Source organism: Pseudophryne corroboree, chromosome 9, assembly GCF_028390025.1.
Source record: "Pseudophryne corroboree isolate aPseCor3 chromosome 9, aPseCor3.hap2, whole genome shotgun sequence".
In the NCBI taxonomy this organism is placed as follows: Eukaryota; Metazoa; Chordata; class Amphibia; order Anura; family Myobatrachidae; genus Pseudophryne; species Pseudophryne corroboree.
The window spans coordinates 297267908-297286479 of NC_086452.1; the positions used below are offsets into that span (position 1 = coordinate 297267908).

The 18572-nt window shown below is 41.7% G+C and overlaps 1 protein-coding gene across 2 annotated transcripts in view; it reads left to right on the top strand.

The window, feature by feature from the left end:
- Positions 1-18079, top strand: part of LUC7L2 (LUC7 like 2, pre-mRNA splicing factor) — a 223945-nt gene extending 205866 nt beyond the window's left edge. For both annotated transcript variants that reach the window (XM_063940390.1, XM_063940389.1), the window contains 2 exons: positions 15495-15668; positions 17730-18079. In XM_063940390.1, the coding sequence (XP_063796460.1) occupies positions 15495-15668; positions 17730-17865 (310 nt within the window). In that variant the 3' untranslated portion in view covers positions 17866-18079. The remainder of the gene's footprint in view (positions 1-15494; positions 15669-17729) is intronic.
- Positions 18080-18572: the final 493 nt, after the last annotated feature.

Sequence of the window (18572 nt, forward strand, 5' to 3'; positions counted from 1 at the left end):
TTACCGGTAGGTATTAAAATCTTATTATTATTTTTTTGTTACTTATTTTTGTGTGGCTGTGGGCTATCAACATGCTACCGCTGGCCACTCCCATCACCACCTCCGGCAGCTGAAGCATTGACAGCAGAGTCTGTGACACTGGTCACCTACTCCTCAGGCACATGGGGCTGCTGCAGTCCGACCAGGGGGCAAGTGAGCAGCTCCCTACACTGTGGGGAGTCTGGCTTCATAGTGGCTTGTGCCACCTGTGTGGATGCACAGTTGTCTTTGTGATACCACTAGGCCACCAAGGATGCAGCTGCAAGCTGGGTTCCTGGGATTGGCCAGACGAGAGTAGAGCCTCTCTGCTCTCTCTCCATCTGTACACATTGATTGGTCAAAGGCCCCTCTCTCCGCCCACTTCCAGTTGCTGGGCTGCCATTTTACTTCATTAATCTGTCTGCCTGCATGGGAAGAGGACCTCCTGCCTCACCTATATCTCACTCTTGTGGTGCCAGGTTTTATTAGATTCCCTTCCTCCCCTATTGGTGCTGGGGGCTGGGACTCATTTTACATATTATTGTGCATTGAACTGTTTTGTGTGCATGTTTTCTTAAGGGCCCTACACACTTGCCGATGCATTCAATTTTGAAGATGATCGATCTTAATGATCGATCATCGTCCAAATTGACTTGCATTGCAAACTGATGGAGAACCAATGATGAACGACCGCGGGGCCGCTCATCGTTGGCGCATACATACTAAGCGATATGAACGATTTCTCGTTCATTACTGAACGAGATAGTTCATATCGCCCGCACACATCGGCAAGTATGTAGGGCGCATTAGTTAAATCTCAAACTTCACAGTAGCTGTTTGTTATTGCGTCTGAGATTGTTTTCTGTAGTTTCAGATAGCATTCTCTGCCAGTATACCCCGCTAGTTACCTAGTAACTGCTGTTACTATTCACTTTATATCTGTTTATTGTGATTCACTCTAAGATCAGTAAAAATTGCAGCCTACGTACTTTTAAGCCGGGTACACACAGTGTGATTCTGGCTAAAGACCGATTTTGACTTTGCAATTTACTTTGAACTCCCCAGAGCCCATAACCACCAATGTTGACTGTACACACGGTTCAATTTTGGCTATGTACAATTTTGACTATACTAGAAACTAGATTGTGCACAATATAGTCAAAATTTAACTGCCTGCACAGTCTATTTCTGCTGCGGGGTACACTGGGCTCCACAAGGATGGACAATGGGGTGTAGAGTAGGATCTTGATCCGAGGCACCAACAGGCTCAAAAGCTTTGACTGTTCCCAAGATGCATAGCGCCGCCTCCTCTATAACCCCGCCTTCCTGCACAGGAGCTCAGTTTTGTAGTTGGTGCCGCAGATAGCAGGCACATAACAGAGGGGCTGCTCCAGGCAGCCCTAAGAAGAGCTTTTTATGAAGAAAAGTGAAGACTTCAAGGGCTGCAGCAGTGTGTAGATGTCAGGAGACATTCACGGCTGCAGCTCTATCTCTCCCCAGCGGCGCTGTACACTCCCGTGTTCTGGTTGCCGGGTACCTACAGCAGGAGGCTCCGGTTTTCTTCTCGTCAGGCACACACGACTGGGGCTCTCCGGGATCGCGTGGCCGCGCTTCGGGAGGTGGTGAGTGGGTCCAGCTCGCGGGACCCGTGCTGTATCGCGATCCGGCGCGGTCGGTTGGAGGCGGGCCGCGCGCGCTGGCGGTGGACACTGTGGCATACCGGCGATCCCACTAGATCACCAGGGCATGGGTGCAGGTCAGGTTTTCTCTCTAAACCGTTTTACTAGTAGCCCGCAGTACCAGGTGGTTTTGTCAGCAGGGGGATAAGGCTTAGACCTGGAGCCCCTCCCCCAGCCCCAGGGCGCCATTTACAATAAATGTTCCCACCCTGGAGCTGCTTATCTGTCTCTCCCTCACTCCCTGTCAGTGTTTTGGGCGCCATTTCTCTCCGCTACACTGTTCCTGGGACTGCTTGGGCAAATCCTCCTTTGTAAAGCCGCCTGATAGTCAGAGCTGTGACTTTACAAGACACTTAAGTATTCTACATGTCATTTAGACAGTGATGGTTAAGAGAGTGCATTTAGTCAGGGTACAAGCACCCTGTGATATACATCCAGTCTTTACTGTGCAGTGTTATAGCTATTGACTACATAGCTGTATATAAGCTAGTCCAGTGCAGTATTATTGTTTGTAATAACCTCTGCATTGTACAACTGTGACTATATGTGTGCATTAGCTGCTGGATGATTTTCATTTTGTGTCTCTCACTCAGCCAGCTATCCCTATATTCTATAACCTGAGGGGGCTTGGTGCGTCAGGTTTATAATACTGTAATATAGGATATTCACAAGATATACTCTAATTGTATTTTTCTCTGTGATTTTCATCACCATATCTCTCCTATATCCCTGCTTGTGCTGACTACACTGCGCAGGGGTTTGGGTAAGGGGTATTGTGCTGCTGACAATTGTACTGTGTTACCTCATACTGCAAGTTATATCATGTCTGCTTCTGAGGGTAACGGGTATGGGGCTGAGCACACTACTGGTGTTGCTGATGCCACAGATTCCTATGAGGAGAATATAGCAGCTGAGGGCTCTGGGGGCTCCTTGCCCCCCAGTGGGACTGTGGCAGCGGGGGTCCATAATGACCCGCCGTGGGCTACTTTCTCCGCACTTCTGAATACGTTGGTTACTAAACTGACGCCCCCTATGGGACCTCCTCTGCCGGTTGAACCGTATGTGGTCCCCACGGCTAATCCGCCGTGGGCAGATAACTTGTCTGCTCAATTGAAGAAATTGAACCAGTCTTGACTACAAAAAAGTCTGACCCTCACTCGCCTAAGACCAAGGGGTCCTCTAAGCGAGCTCTTGCCTCCTCACAATCCACTGCTGTCACTGACACCTCGTCTAATGAAGATGGCGATTACACTGACCCCACAGATTCTGACACAGATACTACTGATGGGGAGGGTAGGTCACAAGTGGATGTTCCTGATCTTTTGGAGGCTATTAAGTTGATTCTACAGATCACGGATGATCCCGAGCCATCCGTCCCTCCTAAGAAACCAGATAGGTTCAAGCGTCAGAAGGTGGTTAAACAAGTTTTGCCTCATTCTGATCACCTAGTGGAGATACGTCCGGAAATTTTGGGAAAATCCAGGGAAGAAGTTTGTGCCTCACAAGAAGATGCTGGCTCGCTATCCTCTCGCGCCAGAGCTGTCAAAAAATTGGGAAACTCCTCCTCCAGTGGACTCGCATGTGGCAAGGATGGTGGTTTCCTCAGCTCTACCTGTCACTGAAAGACCGGCTGAAAGAGCCTATGGATAAACGTGTGGAGGGTTGTCTGAAAGCGATTTACACCCTCACGGGTGCTGCACAAAGGCCCACTATTGCAGCGACACGGGCTGCAGAGGCTATTGAAGTGTGGGCCCTAGAGTTGGAAGCTGAAATCTCTTCTGACCATGCTTGTCATATATTGTCACAACTTCTCACTATATTAAAGAGGCGGCTTCTGATGCCGGTATTCTGGCAGCCAAGGCCTCTACTACGTCAGTCCTGGCTCGCCGGATATTGTGTCTGAGATCCTGGTCAGTGGATCTGGATTCTAGAAAAACCCTGGAGGTACTCCCTTTCAAGGGAGATAATTCTGTTTGTGGAGGACTTAAATAAGATAGTGGCTGGTTTAGCTACTGCCAAAACTGTCTGTCTGCCAAGTACCGATCCTTCTGTGTCAAAGGCTAAAGGTACTTCCTTTCGTCCTTCCGGTAAAGCAAAAGGTCAGGCGTACCACAAACAGGCCTGCACTCCCAAACCTGGTAAGCCAAAGCCCAAAAGAGCCTGGGCTGCCCGTCAGCCAGCTTCCAAGACCGGTAAGCCTGCCGCATGACGGGGCGGGCCTCCCCCTGGGGGACCCCAAGATGGGGGGCAGCTTCTAGGGTATACCCAGGAATGGTTGAAGACCACTTCAGATGCCTGGGTACGGGAAGTCGTCACTCGAGGTTACGCCATAGCCTTCAAAAACCGCCCCCCTCATCGATTTTGCCTGACAGACGTCCCTTGGACCAGACAAAGGCAAAAACTCTCCATTCGGTAGTACAGACCCTCCTGGACATAGGAGTGGTAGTACAAGTGCCTCTTGCTCAGAGAGACATGGGGTACTATTCTCCGCTATTTCTAGTCCCGAAACCGAATGGGTCCTCCCGGCCCATTCTCAACCTCAAGGCATTGAACAAGTTTGTGAGAGTCTCCAAGTTCCGTATGGAAACCCTTCGCTCTATCGTTCTAGCCTTGGAACCTGGGGATTTTATTGTCTCCCTGGATATACAGGATGCTTACCTGCATATTCCTATAGCAGTGTCACATCAGCAATACCTGAGGTTTGCGATTGGCAACCTCCATTACCAGTTTCGGGCGTTACCTTTTGGTTTAACCATGGCTCCGCGAGTCTTCACCAAAGTTATGGCGGTGATGACGGTGGTACTCCGCCGTCAAGGGGTCAGGCTCCTCCAGTATCTAAACGACTTGTTGATCCTGGCAAATTACCCAGAACTACTTCTACGTCACCTAGATCTGACTGTCCGGTTTCTGCAAGCCCACGGGTGGCTCATCAACTGGAAGAATTCCTCCCTGGTACCTGCTCAGAGCATGGTGCACCTGGGAGCACTATTGGACACACACAACCAGAGGTTGTTCTTGTCTCAGGAGAAAGTCCTGAAGCTTCAGGACAGGATTCGTTGCTTCCTCTCTCGTCCACAAGTGTCGATACATTCGGCGATGCAGGTGCTGGGCCTCATGGTGTCCGCATTCGACATGGTGGAGTTTGCTCAATTCCATTCTCGCCCACTCCAGAGGCTGATTCTGGCCAAGTGGGACGGCCTGCCTCACCGGATCAGGTCTCACATGATCTCATTGAGACTCCGGAGGTCCGTCTGACGCTGTACTGGTGACTCCATTACCAACGATTATGCAGGGGCTGTCCCTTCTGGATATCCGACTGGGTCCTGTTGATGACGGATGCCAGTCCAAGGGGTTGGGGAGCGGTGTTGGAGCAACACTCCCTTCAAGGTCGGTGGACCAAGGAGGAGTCTCTCCTCCCGATCAACATTCTGGATTTGCGGGCGGTCTTCAACTCCTTGAACCTGGCCCAGCATTTGATTCAGAACCGTCCTGTTCAAGTACAGTCGGACAACGCCACCACTGTGGCCTACATAAATCATCAGGGCGGCACTCGAAGCCGCTTGGCAATGAAGGAAGTTTCACGGATTCTTCAATGGGCGGAACGCCATCTACCGGCAATATTCATTCCGGGAGTCCTGAATTGGGAAGCGGACTTTCTCAGTCGTCAGGACGTACACGCCGGAGAGTGGGGCCTCCATCCAAAAGTGTTTCAACGCCTAGTGGAAAGGTGGGGCCTTCCAGACGTGGATCTGATGGCGTCTCGACACAATAACAAGGTTCCGGTCTTTGGAGCAAGGACAAGGGATCCTCAAGCAGCATTCATGGATGCGTTGGCGGTGCCGTGGAAGTTTCTGCTGCCGTACGTGTTCCCTCCGGTGTCACTTCTGCCCAGGGTAATTCAGAAGTTCAAGCAGGAAGGAGGAATCCTGCTTCTCATAGCTCCAGCGTGGCCCAGACGGCACTGGTTCTCAGACCTTCAGGGCCTCTCGTCAGAGCGTCCCCTTCTACTTCCACAACGCCCAGACCTCCTCGTTCAGGGCCCCTATGTCTACCAGGACCTGGCCCGGCTGTCTTTGACGGCATGCCTCTTGAAGCTTCCGTCTTGAGGGCTAAAGGGTTTTCTGAGGCGGTCATTCAAACTATGTTGCGTGCCCGGAAACCGGCTTCTGCTCGGATTTACCATAGAGTCTGGCATTCTTACTTTGTTTGGTGCGCATCTAACGATTATGACGCTTCCAAGTTTAGTACAGCCAAGTTGTTGGCTTTTCTTCAGCAGGGCCTGGACTTAGGCCTCCATCTGGCCTCCCTCAAGGTTCAAATTTCTGCCTTGTCGGTGTGGTTTCAGAGAAAAATTGCGACCTTACCTGATGTGCATACCTTTACTCAGGGTGTGTTGCGTATCCAACCTCCCTATGTCCCGCCTGTGGCTCCTTGGGATTTGTTGTGGTTTTGGAGGCGTTACAGGAGTCTCCGTTTGACCTCTTGGTTCAGCTGATCTTAAGTGGCTTTCCCTTAAGGAGGTGGTTCTGCTGGCTATTGCCTCAGCTATAAGAGTGTCGGATTTGGGTGCCTTGTCTTGTAGTTCCCCATATCTGATATTTCACCATGACCGGGCGGTTCTTAGGACTCGTCCCGGATATTTACCTAAGGTAGTTTCTTCGTTCCACCTTAATCAGGAGATTGTGGTTCCGGCACTTGTTTCTCCTGATCTGTCTCCCAAAGAGCGGTCTTTGGATGTGGTACGGGCTCTCCGTATCTATGTGAAGAGAACTGATTCTATTAGGAAATCTGATTCTCTATTTGTTCTGTTTTGGATTTCACAAACGGGGCTGGCCTGCTCACAAGCAGACTTTGGCCAGATGGATTTGAATGGTGATTGCACATGCTTATGTGAGGGCTGGTCTGTCAACTCCTGCTCACATTATGGCCCATTCTACTCGGTCCGTTGGACTTTCTTGGGCGGCCCGCCGTGGTGCGACCCTTGAACAATTGTGCAAGGCGGCTACGTGCTCCTCGGTGAACACAGTGAATAGTGTAGTTTGATCTGCGCTAAGATGTATATAGTGGCAGCCCGTGTGGTACAATTAGCCTTCACCAAGACCAGAATAAAACCAGAGAACAAAATGCAGTAACCACACCTGGCGCTACTTAATTCACCCAAAAAAAGCAGTGCTTTCTTTAACAGCTTACTTTTTTAGTCATATTCATATTTCTACAACAATCTCATTTCAAAAGAAGGTATAGATCTGAAAGATTAAAACACACAGAACATAGTGCAACCAATTTTGGTAAAAACTATAGAAGGTGTTTATTTATTCAACTCACATAAATATGAGTCAGTATTGCATATCATCCACCAGATGGCCTTGATCCTTAATTTTCACAATAGATGGTTTAGAACATCAATCCTTGCAGATGTACTAGAAGCTCAAGAAGATAAATATATAGTGCAATAGAGCTTAACCATGGGACACGTTTTTATTTTGACAAAAACACACTTGCATCAAACAAAAAATTAAAAGCATATATCACCCATTGGGATCAGCACCGGAGACCAAATTCCAAACAGAGCCAGCTGTAACTATGTCATGGATGGGTTTCCGGATAGCAGGAACCTTGTGCTTAAGCGCGCTTTCGGTCTAAAAGACCTTCCTCAGAAGCATAAGGTTCATGTATGCCGGGAGCCATTTAAATACCCCCTTAATTGTCTCCCTCCTGTAGGTAATCACAGTTCTGATGCGCGTCCTTGTCCGATGCGGAAGTGCGTCACCGGAAGTGACGCGTGCGTTCCACCGGCGCGATCATACTTCCTGTTTGCGTTCCACCAGCGTCATCTTACTTTGTCTTTCTAATCCATATAGCGATTTTCATACAGGTCCATGTATTAGGAAACTTTCTAACAATCCATATGATTATTTGGGGACAAATCGTTCAAAGGAGGCATGGTTCCCAGAAAAGAAACAAGATATAATCCATGTAAAAAACATATAAAAATTATATTTATAAAAAACATATACTAAAATGATATATATATAAAGAGTATGTTAAAAAATATATATAATTCCACAGTAATAAAATTTCAGGATTCTAAAAACCATTTAAGTTCGAAATCGGCATTGAGGCCATTAGGGATTAGGGAACCGAGTTTATAGATCCAACGCATCTCAGCTTTGGCTAAAGGGATCTCGATATCTTTGTCCCGCCATGTTGGATTAACTAGTTGGATGCCCCAAAAAGATTTAATTCCCCCTACCTTACCATCATGTACATTTTTAAAATGAGAAGACAAAGAGTGTGTCTCCAACCCTTTTTTTATATTATATAGATGTTCCGCCAACCTTGTTTTTAAACATCTTGTAGTTTTTCCTATATATAACAAGGAGCATTGACACTCTATGGCATATATAACGTTTTTGGAATTACAAGTGATGAATTCCTTAATGCCATAATTAGTTCCCTTTACTGAAAATTCTTTCAGTTTACTATTTCCTTTTGTTGCCCTGCACATGTTACAAGTGGTACATCGATGGAAACCCAAGGTTCGAATACTACTCCTTTTATTACTTTCGATGGAACTGTGAACTAATTTGTCTTTTAAAGATTTTGATTTCCTATAGATGAAGGCAGGTTTAATGGGTAAACAGGGACCTATGACCGCATCCTTCTTAATCACACTCCAATGTTTCTCAAAAACCTTTTCAATTTCTTTATATTGGCAATTGAAATTGCATATAAACGACCACTGGTAAGTATCATCTTTTTCAGTTGCCTTTGGTTTACCAATCAGATTTTTTCGTTCTAAAGTACTGACTTTCGTCTGTGCTTTTATTAGATGTTCAGGTTTATAACCTTTTTGTAGAAAGCGATTGGTCATGTCAGTGGATACAGTATTACATACTTCAGGGTCGGTGCAGTTTCTTTTTGCTCGTATATATTGACTATACGGTATACTGTCTAGCCAATTATTATGGTGTTGGCTATCGGTACCAATATAGCTGTTGGAATCTGTCGGTTTTCTATATAACCTAGTTTGTATGGATTGATTTTTTATATAAATACAGAGGTCCAGGAAATTTAACTCTTCACTATTGATATTAGTAGTTAATCTAATGTTAAATTCGTTCATATTTAATGAAGTACAAAAAGAGTCAAGATCTTCTCTGCTGCCGCTCCAAAAAAAGAGCAGATCATCAATATATCTACGCCAGAGCACCAGATTCGCCCCCAGCACGCCGCCTCGCCATACTGTCAGATCCTCCCAGTAGGCCATGAAGAGGTTGGCGTAACTGGGAGCGAATCTGGTGCCCATTGCCGTGCCAACACATTGCAAATAATAATTGCCATTAAATACAAAATAATTATTACGAAGTATGAATCTTATACTTTGGATTATGAATTCTTTTAAATCAGTAGAATATTCAGACTGATTCAAAAAATATTGGACGGCTTCAATACCTTTATCTTCTTGTATTATGGTGTATAGTGTCGACACGTCGGCACTGACCATAATATAATTGTCACACCAATTGGTGTTTGACAATAAGACTAATACATCATTGGTGTCCTTGAGGTAGGACTTAGTTTTTTGTACCAGTGGCTGTAGGTAATGATCTACTACTGAGGACAAATTTGAGGTGACACTATTTATGCCTGATACAATTGGTCTACCAGGGGGGTGGAGGGGGTCCTTGTGGATTTTTGGCAGAGTATATATAGTTGGTATGGACGGATGTTTTAGATTAATGTAGTCATATTCATGATTGGTAATTATTTTTTTAGATAAAGCATCATCAATTAAATCTTTTAAGCATTTTGATATTCTTTCTGTGGGGTTATTCTTCAATTTTTTATAAGTGACCCCATCATTAAGCTGTCGTTCAATCTCTGCAATATAGTCAGTACGATCCATCAGAACCACCCCTCCACCCTTATCCGCTGGTTTTACAATTAGTTGGTCATCATCCTTTAATCCTTTTAGGGCGTGCCACTCCTTCTTTGTTAAATTGCAATTTCTGCGTCTTTTTTTAATAACTTTTTCCACATCATCCAGTACTAATTTACTAAAGCAGTCTAAAAAGCTGCCTTTACAGTAAGTTGGATAAAAGGTAGACTTTGATCTAAACTTCGGGTTTACTACGTTACTATTTTCTCCAGTTTCTTTTTCCTCTTTATTCAAAAATAATTTTTTTACTGTAAGTTTGCGTATATATTTCTGTAAATCTATGTAAAAGTCAAATGGCTCCAATTGACTAGTGGGTGCGAATTTAAGACCTCTTTTTAACACCTTTTCCTCATCTTCTGTTAAAATCCTGCTACTTAGATTAAATATCTTAGTTCCACTATCTAATAAGTTATTTATGGGGGGTTTCTCGACTTTTGGTTTATTCTTTTTTAAACCACCTCTCCTACCTCTTTTATTTCTTTTCTTTATATTCTTTCTGAGTACAACTTTTGTTTTTATTTGTTGTTCATCTAATTTCTCCATCTTGTTCGCTGGCCTCTTCCTAAAAAAGGTGATCTATTGTATCTTCTATTTCTCCAATTTTCATGCTCACCTTCCTCAAATTTATCATCCTCTTTGTAGAATTTTTTATCCATATACTCCTCTTTCCAATGGAAATTAGAGCTCCTATTATTATCTTTATAGGGCTGTGTTCTTTTATGATCATATGTTCTTGATGGTTTCTCTATATGATTTCTATAGGGATCATCAGTTATTGTCCTTAATCTTTTTCTTTTGAACTGATTTTTTGAGATAAATGATTTCGGTTTTTCTTTAACTTCTATTGGGTCCTTGGTTATATTTTTAGGTGCTTTTGCATCATCCTTATCTCTTAAATATTTTTTTCTTTTTCTCTCTTTTATATCTCTTGTTTCTTTATTTAGTTTCCTAGAAGATGTTAGAGATGCAGAGGCTGAGATTGTAAGGAAACTAAATAAAGAAACAAGAGATATAAAAGAGAGAAAAAGAAAAAAATATTTAAGAGATAAGGATGATGCAAAAGCACCTAAAAATATAACCAAGGACCCAATAGAAGTTAAAGAAAAACCGAAATCATTTATCTCAAAAAATCAGTTCAAAAGAAAAAGATTAAGGACAATAACTGATGATCCCTATAGAAATCATATAGAGAAACCATCAAGAACATATGATCATAAAAGAACACAGCCCTATAAAGATAATAATAGGAGCTCTAATTTCCATTGGAAAGAGGAGTATATGGATAAAAAATTCTACAAAGAGGATGATAGATTTGAGGAAGGTGAGCATGAAAATTGGAGAAATAGAAGATACAATAGATCACCTTTTTTAGGAAGAGGCCAGCGAACAAGATGGAGAAATTAGATGAACAACAAATAAAAACAAAAGTTGTACTCAGAAAGAATATAAAGAAAAGAAATAAAAGAGGTAGGAGAGGTGGTTTAAAAAAGAATAAACCAAAAGTCGAGAAACCCCCCATAAATAACTTATTAGATAGTGGAACTAAGATATTTAATCTAAGTAGCAGGATTTTAACAGAAGATGAGGAAAAGGTGTTAAAAAGAGGTCTTAAATTCGCACCCACTAGTCAATTGGAGCCATTTGACTTTTACATAGATTTACAGAAATATATACGCAAACTTACAGTAAAAAAATTCTTTTTGAATAAAGAGGAAAAAGAAACTGGAGAAAATAGTAACGTAGTAAACCCGAAGTTTAGATCAAAGTCTACCTTTTATCCAACTTACTGTAAAGGCAGCTTTTTAGACTGCTTTAGTAAATTAGTACTGGATGATGTGGAAAAAGTTATTAAAAAAAGATGCAGAAATTGCAATTTAACAAAGGAGGAGTGGCACGCCCTAAAAGGATTAAAGGATGATGACCAACTAATTGTAAAACCAGCGGATAAGGGTGGAGGGGTGGTTCTGATGGATCGTACTGACTATATTGCAGAGATTGAACGACAGCTTAATGATGGGGTCACTTATAAAAAATTGAAGAATAACCCCACAGAAAGAATATCAAAATGCTTAAAAGATTTAATTGATGATGCTTTATCTAAAAAAATAATTACCAATCATGAATATGACTACATTAATCTAAAACATCCGTCCATACCAACTATATATACTCTGCCAAAAATCCACAAGGACCCCCTCCACCCCCCTGGTAGACCAATTGTATCAGGCATAAATAGTGTCACCTCAAATTTGTCCTCAGTAGTAGATCATTACCTACAGCCACTGGTACAAAAAACTAAGTCCTACCTCAAGGACACCAATGATGTATTAGTCTTATTGTCAAACACCAATTGGTGTGACAATTATATTATGGTCAGTGCCGACGTGTCGACACTATACACCATAATACAAGAAGATAAAGGTATTGAAGCCGTCCAATATTTTTTGAATCAGTCTGAATATTCTACTGATTTAAAAGAATTCATAATCCAAAGTATAAGATTCATACTTCGTAATAATTATTTTGTATTTAATGGCAATTATTATTTGCAATGTGTTGGCACGGCAATGGGCACCAGATTCGCTCCCAGTTACGCCAACCTCTTCATGGCCTACTGGGAGGATCTGACAGTATGGCGAGGCGGCGTGCTGGGGGCGAATCTGGTGCTCTGGCGTAGATATATTGATGATCTGCTCTTTTTTTGGAGCGGCAGCAGAGAAGATCTTGACTCTTTTTGTACTTCATTAAATATGAACGAATTTAACATTAGATTAACTACTAATATCAATAGTGAAGAGTTAAATTTCCTGGACCTCTGTATTTATATAAAAAATCAATCCATACAAACTAGGTTATATAGAAAACCGACAGATTCCAACAGCTATATTGGTACCGATAGCCAACACCATAATAATTGGCTAGACAGTATACCGTATAGTCAATATATACGAGCAAAAAGAAACTGCACCGACCCTGAAGTATGTAATACTGTATCCACTGACATGACCAATCGCTTTCTACAAAAAGGTTATAAACCTGAACATCTAATAAAAGCACAGACGAAAGTCAGTACTTTAGAACGAAAAAATCTGATTGGTAAACCAAAGGCAACTGAAAAAGATGATACTTACCAGTGGTCGTTTATATGCAATTTCAATTGCCAATATAAAGAAATTGAAAAGGTTTTTGAGAAACATTGGAGTGTGATTAAGAAGGATGCGGTCATAGGTCCCTGTTTACCCATTAAACCTGCCTTCATCTATAGGAAATCAAAATCTTTAAAAGACAAATTAGTTCACAGTTCCATCGAAAGTAATAAAAGGAGTAGTATTCGAACCTTGGGTTTCCATCGATGTACCACTTGTAACATGTGCAGGGCAACAAAAGGAAATAGTAAACTGAAAGAATTTTCAGTAAAGGGAACTAATTATGGCATTAAGGAATTCATCACTTGTAATTCCAAAAACGTTATATATGCCATAGAGTGTCAATGCTCCTTGTTATATATAGGAAAAACTACAAGATGTTTAAAAACAAGGTTGGCGGAACATCTATATAATATAAAAAAAGGGTTGGAGACACACTCTTTGTCTTCTCATTTTAAAAATGTACATGATGGTAAGGTAGGGGGAATTAAATCTTTTTGGGGCATCCAACTAGTTAATCCAACATGGCGGGACAAAGATATCGAGATCCCTTTAGCCAAAGCTGAGATGCGTTGGATCTATAAACTCGGTTCCCTAATCCCTAATGGCCTCAATGCCGATTTCGAACTTAAATGGTTTTTAGAATCCTGAAATTTTATTACTGTGGAATTATATATATTTTTTAACATACTCTTTATATATATATCATTTTAGTATATGTTTTTTATAAATATAATTTTTATATGTTTTTTACATGGATTATATCTTGTTTCTTTTCTGGGAACCATGCCTCCTTTGAACGATTTGTCCCCAAATAATCATATGGATTGTTAGAAAGTTTCCTAATACATGGACCTGTATGAAAATCGCTATATGGATTAGAAAGACAAAGTAAGATGACGCTGGTGGAACGCAAACAGGAAGTATGATCGCGCCGGTGGAACGCACGCGTCACTTCCGGTGACGCACTTCCGCATCGGACAAGGACGCGCATCAGAACTGTGATTACCTACAGGAGGGAGACAATTAAGGGGGTATTTAAATGGCTCCCGGCATACATGAACCTTATGCTTCTGAGGAAGGTCTTTTAGACCGAAAGCGCGCTTAAGCACAAGGTTCCTGCTATCCGGAAACCCATCCATGACATAGTTACAGCTGGCTCTGTTTGGAATTTGGTCTCCGGTGCTGATCCCAATGGGTGATATATGCTTTTAATTTTTTGTTTGATGTAAGTGTGTTTTTGTCAAAATAAAAACGTGTCCCATGGTTAAGCTCTATTGCACTATATATTTATCTTCTTGAGCTTCTAGTACATCTGCAAGGATTGATGTTCTAAACCATCTATTGTGAAAATTAAGGATCAAGGCCATCTGGTGGATGATATGCAATACTGACTCATATTTATGTGAGTTGAATAAATAAACACCTTCTATAGTTTTTACCAAAATTGGTTGCACTATGTTCTGTGTGTTTTAATCTTTCAGATCTATACCTTCTTTTGAAATGAGATTGTTGTAGAAATATGAATATGACTGAAAAAGTAAGCTGTTAAAGAAAGCACTGCTTTTTTTGGGTGAATTAAGTAGCGCCAGGTGTGGTTACTGCATTTTGTTCCTCGGTGAACACGTTCATAAGGTTCTATGCCTTCGATACTGCCGCTTCCCAGGATGCTTCCTTTGGACCCCGGGTTCTTGTGCCCGCTACAGTGCGTCCCCTCCCATAAGGAACTGCTTTAGGACATCCCCATTGTTCATCCTTGTGGAGCCCAGTGTACCCTGCAGCAGAAAATGAGTTTTATGGTAAGAACTTACCCTTGTTAAATCTCTTTCTGCGAGGTACACAAGGCGCCCACCCTGACGCACTAAGCTTCTTTGGGTTGGTGTGGCATTAGCCGCTGACACTTCTCCTGTCATGAGAGTGTGGTGCATGTGGCTACTAACTGTTGTCGTCTCTTTTCCTGCTACTGCATTGGGCTGGTTAACTAAAAACTGAGCTCCTGTGCTGGGAGGCGGGGTTATAGAGGAGGCGGCGCTATGCATCTTGGCAACAGTCAAAGCTTTTGAGCCTGTTGGTGCCTCGGATCAAGATCCTACTCTACACCCCATTGTCCATCCTTGTGGAGCCCAATGTACCTCGCAGAAAGAGTTTTAACAAGGGTAAGTTCTTACCATAAAACTCGTTATTTTGTTGCGATACTGACCGTGCAGGAGCGTGCATCAGCATCACAAGCTGTATACATGGTGCGATATGTATTAGGTTTTAACCTATATGGACTACTGATATGCCCCTTTACAGTAGTTAGGTGTTTGTTATTTTTGTTACTGTGTCTAATTATTAGTTTATTTGTAGTGACTATACTGTACTTGGGGCTTACAGTATTTGTTAGACCACTTATTCCTCTATATGTGGTCTCATTACAGTGCTTCTGCTCCCGCACACAACTAAAGCTGGGCATACACTGTACAGTTAAGCGGCAGACAATCTGTCCAATCTGGCTGGTTGGAATGAAAATCTGATAATGTATTGGAGCACATGACCATCTACCTGTTGCTGCCAAACACTGGAAAATGGATAAAAGCGGTTATTCAGACTAATTGGTTAAATCAGTGTTGTTGTGGGTTTTTTTGTTTGTTTTTTTGTTTTTGTTTTTTTTTGAGTCTCTTGTGTATGTTGTTGAATTATGTATTTTTGCATTTTGGTTTCATCCAGGTCAAAGTCCAGAGAAAGACGTAAGCCTCGTTCTTCTTCGCGGGACCGTAAAAGGAAAACACGTTCCAGATCCCGTGATAAACATCGTCATAGATCACGCTCTGATAGTCGCAGTCGTAGCCGCAGTCACCATCACAGTCGTGACAGGAGTAGGGAGCGGAGCTCTAAGTCTAAGTAAGTTAACTATTGTATAATACTTGTTTAAGAAAATATCAATACATGCAACAAAAATATTTTACATACACACTAATTTTAAGTTCTATGTACGTAAAAAAGAAAATTCTTGCTAAAATCATTATTCACCTTGACATGCATGCCTTGCTGTCTGAGCTCCTATAGAGGTGGGCGTATTTTTTCTGTGCATAAAATGCGCGTTTCTTTAAAATTCATATATTGTACACAAAATGTGCACGCACATAAATATATAGGATTTTGCGTTTTACACGTAAGTGCTTGGAAGAGGTGGGTTAGTGTAGTCGGTGTAACACTTGTCAGGAAGCATATATCTGGTAAGTGCTGGATGGCTGATGACCACATCATCACTATAAACTACTGCTGCTTATGGATTGACCATACTAGCTAATGGTACTGTATTAGTGTGGCTTGTGTTACAAGAAGTTGCATGGTTTAAGATTATTTCAGTTTGATTTTTAAGCCGTAAACAGATGTTTTCTATTTAATTGTAAAGTTTTGTATTTTTAATTGTTACATATGACTTTCTTATTTCTGTCAAGACACCATGCTTTGTACTGATATGTCCTCATGCATCCAGCAACGTGAGATGTGTGGTGTGAGTGAGCCACCAGGTTACTTGCAACTCTGGTAACATTGGGCCGTTTTTTGTTTTTTTTACTGATGCAATGTGGCTAGAACACATGAGGATTAGCAAAATGTAGTCACAATTCATGCGCCTACTAAGCCCGTGTCCAAATGTTATTAAGCGTCACCAACACTCAAAACAATGCAAAGAGAAAATAGTATTTACCAAACGAGTCACAGGCACTTCAGATTCGTAAGTAATTTATCATAGAAATGACCAAATTGGTGTGGCAATGTTCAAAAGTCACTTAGAAAAAATAGCATAGAAACACAAGCATAGTGTAAAACTGTTAAAATCCCAAAATACGGTACAAAGGATTCAAAATAGACTCGTACCTAGACTTATGGTCTACCTAGTTGGTAGACATACAGTATATTGCCTTATGGGGGAGCGGGCCAACAGTGTGGTTTGTCCCAAATTATCAATTAGCCTTATTAGGTGGAGTATAAATACCTACACCATACAGCTACCTCCTACACCTTGAAAAAGATAACACTGGGTTATTGAAACGCGTTGGTGGAGGTAACGGGAGGACACGTGGACTACCTACCTAGCTGTTGATGCCGACTCCTGGGGACGCCTAGATGGAATCTTTGGATGCAATAATGTCTACTACCATCTGTAGACCATAACACTTGGTGAGAGTCCATCTGTCTGCTAAACCGCATACTTGTTTGTTTTGTTTGAATTACAAATAGTTTTACACTATTTGGAGTTCTCTTCTAATTGTATGAACACTGTGGATACGTCATTTGAAAAAGGATCCTCCGTTCATAGAAGTCGGGAAGGATTTGGGACAAACCACACTGTTGGCCCGTTCCCCCATAAGAATGCATGAGGAGACTATACTGATTAATTTGGTATGGCTCTTGTATGTTGTAACTGAAACTGTATACAAGCAAAACAACTTGTATTGGAAAAAAGATGCAGCAAATACATTGTAACACTTTGTGTACAGATTCAGAGACTCAGTTGCTCACAGATATATGCATGTGTCATATATCAAATTAGTAAGCACAGTCTTGTGCATCCTAGTTGCATTACATTGCGACTAAGATGCATTTTTGGCAGAAAAGACACCAGACTATTCTCACGCGTCCTAGTGTGCCAAAAGTGGCTGTTTGCTGTGACTGCAGCAAAGATGTATGAGGACACATCTGTATATGATAATTCATTAAATTGTGTAGAAATGAATGCATCTTTAGCATTTGCGAAGAACTCAAGCCACAGTTCTGCTCTGTCACAGTGTATACGTATAACAGTAAAACAAGTATTCCTTCATGTTTGAATGTTGTCAAATATTGTTTACTTTATTAGATTGGTATTTACTTAGTGATACAATTATGACAAAAATTAAAATCTTACATATTGATATCTTTATGAAAGAAGTTAATTTTAATGTTCATTTTATCTAGGTCATCCAGAGACCAGGAGCAATCATCCAACGAGCGATCTAGAGATGGCGATCGCAAACTGAAGAAGCGCAGCTATGAAAGTGCTAATGGCAAATCTGAGCATAGTTCAGAAGAACGTGAGGCTGGAGAGATCTGACAGTCCACGTTTCTTCCACTGAAAACTGTGGCTTAGCCTACAGCTGTTTTCAAATGGACAAAATAAGTCTGCCACTTCTGCTAGAGTATGTGTACAGTCAAGCCTATATTTGGTATAGATTTGTTTCGTCAAAATGGATGCAGGTATTTTGTTACAGTTAAATTGAACAGCAAAGAACATTATGTAAAATAAATGCTTATTTTCCCTGGAAGAATTGTCTGTAAAGGAGAGTGATGCCCTATTTTCTTTTTCTGTACTTTATGTGAATTCAACTTAAGACTTGGCATATTTTGTTTTCATTAATGACTTTATGCTGTTATAATTGCCAATGTTTTTATGTGTTAGTTATTTTTTTTATTCCTGTTAGAAGCAAAAGTAAGGATAAATGTTAATATAAGTTAAGTATTAAATTGAGCAACATTATACGTTGGTAGTGTGCGCAAAATTTGCTGATACTACAGGTGTTTCACCCTTTAACTTTTCTCTTGAGATTTAAGTTCCCACGTTAATTTGCTGTTAAATGACTATAGCAATGTGATGCATTCTCTCATATTTTATGTTCCAAATAGCAGTTTCCACTTTAAAAATAGTAGAACACTTATCCAAGGTTTAGTTTCTCTGCACATGTGCTTAAACAACTTCCACCAGTGCATTTCCAAATAAATGAAACCTGGTATGCGTAGACTGTGTAAAATCACAATGTTATT